At 40.0% G+C, this 9,230-nt stretch overlaps 2 protein-coding genes across 2 annotated transcripts; both read right to left on the bottom strand.

The window, feature by feature from the left end:
* Positions 1 to 3,952: 3,952 nt before the first annotated feature.
* Positions 3,953 to 5,018, bottom strand: LOC129721366 (dimethyladenosine transferase 1, mitochondrial). Its single transcript, XM_055673861.1, has one exon. It carries the CDS (start codon positions 5,016 to 5,018, stop codon positions 3,999 to 4,001), a length of 1,020 nt encoding a protein of 339 aa, XP_055529836.1. The 3' UTR covers positions 3,953 to 3,998.
* Positions 5,019 to 5,142: 124 nt separating this feature from the next.
* Positions 5,143 to 5,418, bottom strand: LOC129721368 (cytochrome c oxidase assembly factor 3, mitochondrial). Its single transcript, XM_055673862.1, has one exon. The coding sequence runs from the start codon at positions 5,416 to 5,418 to the stop codon at positions 5,143 to 5,145; it is 276 nt and encodes a 91-aa protein (XP_055529837.1).
* Between the last annotated feature and the right edge of the window lie 3,812 nt (positions 5,419 to 9,230).

Raw genomic sequence — 9,230 nt, forward strand, 5'->3', positions numbered from 1 at the left:
CTGTCTGTCTGTCTGTCTGTCTGTTCTGTCTGTCTGTCCTGTCTGTCTGTCCTGTCTGTCTGTCCTGTCTGTCTGTCTGTCCAGTCTGTCTGTCCTGTCTGTCTGTCCTGTCTGTCTGTCCTGTCTGTCTGTCCTGTCTGTCTGTCCTGTCTGTCTGTCCTGTCTGTCTGTCCTGTCTGTCTGTCCTGTCTGTCTGTCCTGTCTGTCTGTCCTGTCTGTCTGTCCTGTCTGTCTGTCCTGTCTGTCTGTCCTGTCTGTCTGTCCTGTCTGTCTGTCCTGTCTGTCTGTCCTGTCTGTCTGTCCTGTCTGTCTGTCCTGTCTGTCTGTCCTGTCTGTCTGTCCTGTCTGTCTGTCCTGTCTGTCTGTCCTGTCTGTCTGTCCTGTCTGTCTGTCCTGTCTGTCTGTCCTGTCTGTCTGTCCTGTCTGTCTGTCCTGTCTGTCTGTCCTGTCTGTCTGTCCTGTCTGTCTGTCCTGTCTGTCTGTCCTGTCTGTCTGTCCTGTCTGTCTGTCCTGTCTGTCTGTCCTGTCTGTCTGTCCTGTCTGTCTGTCCTGTCTGTCTGTCCTGTCTGTCTGTCCTGTCTGTCTGTCCTGTCTGTCTGTCCTGTCTGTCTGTCCTGTCTGTCTGTCCTGTCTGTCTGTCCTGTCTGTCTGTCCTGTCTGTCTGTCCTGTCTGTCTGTCCTGTCTGTCTGTCCTGTCTGTCTGTCCTGTCTGTCTGTCCTGTCTGTCTGTCCTGTCTGTCTGTCCTGTCTGTATGTCCTGTCTGTCTGTCCTGTCTGTCTGTCCTGTCTGTCTGTCCTGTCTGTCTGTCCTGTCTGTCTGTCCTGTCTGTCTGTCCTGTCTGTCTGTCCTGTCTGTCTGTCCTGTCTGTCTGTCCTGTCTGTCTGTCCTGTCTGTCTGTCCTGTCTGTCTGTCCTGTCTGTCTGTCCTGTCTGTCTGTCCTGTCTGTCTGTCCTGTCTGTCTGTCCTGTCTGTCTGCCCCGACTGTCTGTCCCGTCTGTCTGTCCCGTCTGTCTGTCCTGTCTGTCTGTCCTGTCTGTCTGTCCTGTCTGTCTGTCCTGTCTGTCTGTCTGTCTGATTCAACACCCCTACCTCTTCTGGAATGGAGGATTTCCATACGCAAAGGCCAGATATTGATTGCACACGCATTGTGATACCCAATATGACGACTTCCAGTTTCTGGAAAACAACCGAAAGTGTCATAATACCACTTAATATGGGTAATTTCCGTAATCGTGATGATGCACAGGAGCCAAAATTCGACCTCGGTTTATACAAAATAGTCGAAAATTATTGAATATCATTCAATATGACTATTTTCGTAATCGGAGGGATGCATAGAAGCCAAGAATCGACCCTGGCACCATTTTGAATTCTAAAATGGCGACTTCTGGTTTCCGGAAAACAGCCCAAAATGACTGAATACCACCCAATATGAGTATTTACGGAATCAGATTGATTCTTAGAGGCCAGAAATTGACGTTAAATGCCATTTTTAAATTCAAGATAACGACTTCCTGTTTCGGGAGCACAGCTGAAAATAACTTAACACCAAATGGGTATTTCCAGAATAAAGGTGATGTACGGAAGCCAAAAGGCGAAGATGTTCTCATTCCGATAAACCCAATTTTTAACCCTCTCTCTACCATGGTTACTCTAGAGCACCACAAGTTTGGATGCAAAAAGTCTTAGTAGTAGTAACCATGGTAAAGAGTGGGTTAAACGATTTATCTTTTGAGTTTGAACGTATCCAATATCTGATCCGCCATGCAATTGCAGACTATAAACAAATCTCAACGTCAATCGTCAATCGAAAATGTTTAGAATTATTAAAAGAAAACATAAGCGTAACGAAGTTTGTCGGGTCAAGCTAGGAGACAGGCTGGACCGGATTTGGTTGTTGGGGTGCCCGGAGTAGATATTTTCGTAGGACCCTTTCCTCAAAAGCCATTTCACAATTTGCAATTTACTTACCTTAAAATTTCAAAGGTATAATAATGACAAACTGTGAAATGACTGGTCTTCACTTTGTCTTTTTGTTTGTTATGCCTTCGAGTGGTGGTTGTATGCCTGGCCTAGAACTAGTTGTAAATGTTCATCTTCTTCTTCTTCTTCTTAGGGTGGGTTGTCTAGCTGGTCGCCGTAAGCGAATTACTTCTGCACTAGGCCCAGGTTATAATGTCAAAACCTCCAGGAGCAATTCATGACGCAACAGCCGCTGGCGACCAATAAGGCATATGTGAGCGAATTTACTCTGGACTGAAGGTTTCAACGTCAATTATGTGTTGTAAATGGGGAACCTACTTGTTGTTACCGGTTCATATCACCTTACTCACCACAGAGTTGACTATACCTTTGTTGTTCCAAGGCCTCATTGCATCGATATCAATGCCGGCAGTCTTACTTGTGGTCGTTGCGTCTGTTGCTCTCATTTATGCCGTGTTCTCATCCTCGGTCGCACCTTTCGACATATCCCATGCAAGTCCGTCCGCGTTACTGCTATGCTTGCCATGGTTCTTTCGGTTGTTCTGGTGATCTATTAAACATTTTGTCTCGCAACCGCAAAAAAAAAGAGAAAGAAAGAAAAAAAAAAGAATGGGAATGGTTAATGGCAAAACCGAAAAGTACTGTCACATACATCCACATTCAGACCGTCAACATATACCACCACCCAATGAAATTAATTCTATCAAAAACGTATAACTGATAGCGAATTTATCCACTCCACTGGGTCAGTGCCAACACCTGGAATAATGAAACGATACTGCGACTCACGACGTAATCTAAAGAGATGCTAGGCAGTTGTCTACATTCAGAGCTCAGGTATTGGTGCGCCAAAACTGGCTCAACATTCGCTGCGCAACTATCCATTTCAGGGTGCCAACTGCATAATAATGGGTCGAATCAAATCGAAATAGAATCGTTCTGACAGCAGTTAAAGCAAATTTTTTATTCCACAGGGTCAGTGCAAGTTTACCCGAGAATAAAAAAATGGCATCACGATTTAGAACGCAAGTAAGAAAGAGATGCCAGATAATTGTTTATGAACTAAGCACGTGCGACGGTGGATGAAACTGACAAATTTACGGTGCGCTTTGGGCAACACGCCGGGTCGATACTGCGTCAAAATCAAGCGAAAGTGGGTGAACTGGGTGAAATGATGAGATTGCCATTAGATCGCAAATGGGATTGACACTGGGAACAAATAGATTCGTGAAATAATAATCATAATAAAACATATGCATACACACATGTATATATAGAAAAATAATAATAATGAGAGTAATAGTAGTAGTACTTGTCAGAGAAGTGAGAAGGGTTAGTAATGCTACATTATATGAGTGCAATGGGTGGTCGTTAGTCACGAGGTTTTGTTAGTGGTTTTAGGGTTAGTATAAACCTCGATTAAGCCCTACAGACCCCGCCAGTATTTAGTTTTGTTAGGTCATGCGAAACTAAAAGCGGCGGTGTAATAAGTCAAGCGTTATCAAAAAAAAAAGCGAATTGCAATTATTGTGTTGATCTCAATAAATTCTCGCGCAATTTTTCAAAGCGACCTATCTAACATTGAGACTCTCTTTGTTTACTTTCTCTTTGATAAATAATAATGTTTTTTTTTTTCATATTTCATAAAACTCAATGCATAGTAAGCAAGACAGTATTACTATCTCTCGATTAAGGGGAAGAAAGCTTAGGAAATATATATAATGACGACGTTATTAACGAAACAAAGTGAGAGATGAGAGAATCTGTCATTGTTACTTAGGTCCCTTTGAAAAATTACGCGAGAATTGTTAAATTGTTACTATTATGTTATTATTATAATGTTATTTATATTGTAATTTTTGATTAAGATTTGTGTTTGGAAATACGCTTGACGAATCACCGTCAAGTCCTCCACCCATGTGTAGGGTAGAACTTGTTGTAAATGTTCATGTAAATAAAACTAAACTGTTTATGTAAATGAAACTAATTATTTATAGACGATTAATAAGGATTGTTACAAATCTTCATCTTTATTTTTTTGAGCTCGATAGTTATAGTACTCGATTTCCGGGTTGGATCGCACCAGCTTCTCGTATGCCCCAGCAATTCTCAAGCATTCTTCCGTGGAAAGCTGAAATGAACGTGCCAACGGATCGACGTCTGCTAAGCGGAACGTAAGGTTCGTCAGTTCCTCCCGTAATGGCGGTGGATACAGATTGGCAACGCCTCGTCGGCAATATTTTTGTCTCATTGAAAAAATGTGACGAACAACTTTCTCGACGACATCAAAATGTATGGAGGTTAACGGAGTTTTAAGCGGAATAATGGAAACAACACCAACGTCAACGTCTGGTTTTGGAACGAATGCTTTTCCCGGAATCATAAATTTAAGTTCAGCTCGACTCCAGATTTGGTTCATAACAGAAAGCCGACACCTATTTTCAGCTAAAATCGGCGCCACTATACGCTCGGCAACTTCTTTTTGAAACGTAAGCGTAAGGCTTGCTCTTCCGTATGACCAAGCACCCATTTTCAAACTAATGTCTCGGAGCCAGTTGATAAGTAGACGAGTAGAAATAGCAAACGGCAAATTACCGATAAGGTGAACCGGTGCCCGTTTATCATGCCAGTCATATCTAGGACAGTCAGGAAATGCATTTTCTGTTCGATACTCCAGTATATCTCCGCGAACGATATCCATCCGCAATGAACTACTGGAAGCTTCCGATAATAGTTCAAGTGTTGGCAGAAAACGTCTGTCTTTCTCAACTACAACCAGATGACGAGGACATTTTTTTATAATAGATCTAGTAATTCCACCGGGACCTGGTCCAACCTCAAGTACGTGGCTATCGGATATATTTCCTGCGGCGCGTACAATCTTGTTCGTCAATCGTTCATCCATAAGAAAATTCTGCGAAAGCTGTTTAATTGCCCGAAGCTTGTAGAGACGGACCAAATCGCGTATTGTTGGCAAAGGTGGAAGCCGGGCACCTGTTGTGACTATCGAGCTAGCAACTGCGGATGAAGTCATCTTTAACTTATTAGGAAAATACCTGAAAAAGAAATTTACATCGTAAGAACAAGATATTTACGTTCAAATGTTGGGAGTTACATCATTACTCACAAATATTAAGAGGTTAAGTTTGCAATTTACACTATTGCTTTTCCGGTATTTCAACTTTCAGTGGTTCTTCAAAATCATCTAAGAATTTTTCCTGTTTCACAGATAGCATGGAATACAGATAAATTCCAAGCACAGCACCACCCAGAGTGAAAGCGGTTATCTTGTTATTCCGTCTCATGCGCTGTAACTTTTCCACTCGTTGGAGGTTCTGCTTTTCGATCAATCTCATAAAATCAATCTCCGACTGTTTAAGTTTTCTGCTGCTATCACTGATTTTAAAATCGTGTTTTTCCGGCCCACCAGACATTGTAAATTCACGCCTCACGACAATGTTATAACAAATTGTCTAATTTCGAGATCGCGTAACTTTACATTTACTGAAATTTTGCTCTTTTGCATGGGAGTTATCCGCAGTTACAATGTGACATAACAATAAATTCTACCATGATGCTATATATAGAGGCTGTCGCTGCGTTTTGTTACTGTGCTCCTCTAACCGGTTTAAATATTAAAAAGTTGAAGCGTATCGTGATTTGAACGAAGGCAATGCTATATGATTTTTTTCTAAGGTAGGGACCCATTTTGACCTCTACTAAAGTCGTAACGTATAGAGATAAGTGACGTTTTACCTACGCACACTAGTAAACACGTAAACCCGTGTAAAGTTGCTTTTGTTTCCTCCAAACTGTAAATCATCGCATCTCGTTGCTTCGACTCTTATCACTTTTTACCATTTTTGGTCGATTATGTTAAGCAACGTCTTCCGATTCCGATCACGAATGAAAAAAAATTATTTAGAAACAAGTTTAAAACATATAATGAGTGTTCAATTGAATATTTGTTCAGCTGCTAAAAACAGCATTGCAAACAAAACAGCTATTTGTAAATATTTTTCTCAACTAGTGTCACTAGCACATTCGTACGTAAAAAGGTCTATAGCATAGCAAATTACATTCTTATGCTTTTAGTGCTTTTAGTTTACATTTTTATGTTTTTCACTCCGTTGCTGCAATTTATGATTACTTAATTTTTAGAAAACGTAAAAATTGGTTGCGCTCATTGTCCGTCATTACCGCTCATGGAAAGCTGAATACATATACCACGCAAACTTAACCTCCCCTATCTTCGTGGACTTACACCCATTATAGACGGTGTTATAAACAGATACACAAAGAGTGAGGTCGAAAACTCCAATTGAACCGTCAAATCGAGGCTCCAAGTGTGCAAAGTAAACATACTCATGTTTGTTACTTTTCGTACAGAATGTATGTTGCAATCAGTATAAATTCTGTGAATCACGTGCAATTATGGTTTCAACGAAAAATGCGTTCGGTATGCTCATATTATGAATGATGCATTAAAAATTAAATAACTGTATGAACAAGCATTGAAACTCAGTAATATATCCTTAAAAAGTTTCGAAATTTCATTACACTTTCTAGTATGAAAAGTTATGCAAAAATTAATGTGATTGCCAGAATTGTATAAAATAGAATATTAGCAAAGGGCTGCCATATTTACTGCTTTTCTCTTTGCGTATCTCTTTCTAACACAGTCTCTAACACCCATATCCAGCTTTTTACGCACCATAATGGCGGGTGCTATAATGCGCGTTCGTAATTTGTGAACCTCTCTGCTTACGTCAGATTCATGATTTCTGCAGTTTTGGAAACATTAATGTTGCCAGATTTATTGTTTTTCGTGCGAAATACATGAAGAGTCAAACTGACGTAAGCAGAGTTGTCAAAAGGGTAGGTAACATATTACGAACTTTTCATTATAACGTCCGCCATTACGGCGCGTAAAAAGCTGGATACATTTTAAAAAATTAAAATAGAGTTTAAAATTAAAATAGAGGTTTAAAAGCCTCTCCCGCTTCCTATCCAACTTTTGACGCACCATAATGGCGGGTGCTATAATGCGTGTTTGTAACTTTCGAACCTCTCTGCTTACGTCAGTTTAGTGATTTCTGGAGTTTTGGCAACACCAATGTTGCCAGATTTATTGTTTTCCTTGCGAAATACATAAAGAGTCAACTGACGTAAGCAGAGTTGTCAAAAGGGTATGTAACATATAATGATTTTTTCATTATCCAGCTTTTCACGCGCCATTATGGCAGGCGCTATAATATTATAGCACCCACCATTATGGTGCGTAAAAAGCTGGATAGCACTCGCCACTATGGTGCGTAAAAAACTGGATAACGCCCGCCTTCGTAGACGCAGGATCGGTTCAGATATGCAACTCAAAAGATGAATCCGACATCGAGTCTTGAGCTTACAGATTTCACACAGATTCAGTTAAAATGACGAGGAATTACCTGAACATAAACAGTTACAGCTAACAGTAATTATCGCCGGCAAATGTCGCAATATCATTTTGTCATTTTGCATGTCGTTTAATTCATTTACGAATTGGCGATTTTGCATGCCCGTGCGACTTATCAAGCAACATATTTGGGTAATTGGGTTGTTTAGCTATTCACGGATTTCCGATTTTTATATATCATCTGAAAGAGTGTAATTTTCTGAGCAAAACGTGAATTTTTAAAACTTTATATCATTATCCTTCGGTTTTTGAATGAAGAATAAAAATTCACTTTAAATCGCTACAATGATAGTTGATATGTGGGCGAACTGTCATTGTAGCGATTTCAAGCAGATTTCGAGCAGTTTTGAATCGCGATTTTAGAAGCGAAGGACAACGATAGATATTTTTTTTAAATCACGTTTTACTTAGAAAATGCAGATCTTTCAGATAATATAAAAAACTTATATAGCTAAACAACCCAATTTCTGAAAACTATTTCCAGTCTATCAAGAATTTGGGAAACCACAATTGAAAATTATATGTTGCATAAAACGTAGTAGCTTTCAGACAATCAAATGCTTTTCACTTTACCGGTAGTTGAATCACAGACTAACAGACGTAACACTGGAACCTAGCTCCATCGCCACAAAAAACGATCATTTCAAATTTCCAATCGTTTAATAGTCATCGCGCGACAACACCGTCTGGGGCGCTGTCATGCAATCCCATACATATTTTGTAGTTCCCTATTTGACACATGCAGTAACGCTAGCGCTGATGTCGAAATACTCGACGCAGCGCGAACACGGCAGCAGATGGTGCTAGTGTTACTAACGTAAAGTACTGGAATCATCCGAACGATGATTTTATTGAAGATTTGTTCGAGGTGTTATGTCTGTTAGTCTGTGGTTGAATTCTACGTGAAATTCACATGAAATGCATATGTTTACTGAATAAGATTCACAGGATAAATCATCTCACCTGTTCATGATGAACTCAAATGACAATCACGTACACACTTAAAAAAATTTTCCGGGTCTCGGTAACTTATTGCCGAGAACGGCACCACTGAGTGCTCGGTTAAAAAAATAATTACAGCTGTCACATTTTTTCGTAAATCTCGGTTCACTCAATTGAAATTTCAGCACAAAATATCCATCTCGGTAGTAACATTTTGTGCCGAAATTTCAGTTAGGTTGAACCGAGATTTACGATAAAATGTGACAGCTGTCATTTGTTTTAACCGAGCACTCAGTGGTGCCGTTGTCGGCAATAGACTTTTTTACATACGAATGTATTAGTGCACCTGGTTGAGGAAAGTATTTACAAATCGCCTTTTTGTTTTCTATGCTATGTTTTTGGCAGCTGGACAAATATTCAACTTAATACTTATTATAAGTTCTAAATTCGTTTCTGAATGAATTTTTCATTCGTGGTTATAAATCGGGGGAAGCTGCTGAACAAATATCGACCAAAAATGGTAAAATGTGATAAAAAGTCGGAGCAACGAGATGCGATGATTTACAGTTTGGAGGAAACAAAAGCAACTTTACATGAGTTTACACGTTCATTAGTGTGCGTAGGTGAAAAGTCACTTATCTCTATAAGTTACCGAGACCCGGCAAAAAATTTTAAGTGTGAAAATCTTCGTGAAAATGACAATGGAAAATATTCACATAACTTTTCCGGTAATTGAAACGTGAAATACACTAAAGTCGCTTTTTACGCGGGGGATACGTGCCGCTTAAAAAAACCACGTGAATTCCGGAATCCGCGTAAAAAAACCGCGTAAATTCCGGAATCCGCGTA

This window comes from Wyeomyia smithii, chromosome 2, assembly GCF_029784165.1.
Source record: "Wyeomyia smithii strain HCP4-BCI-WySm-NY-G18 chromosome 2, ASM2978416v1, whole genome shotgun sequence".
NCBI classification, from domain to species: domain Eukaryota; kingdom Metazoa; phylum Arthropoda; class Insecta; order Diptera; family Culicidae; genus Wyeomyia; species Wyeomyia smithii.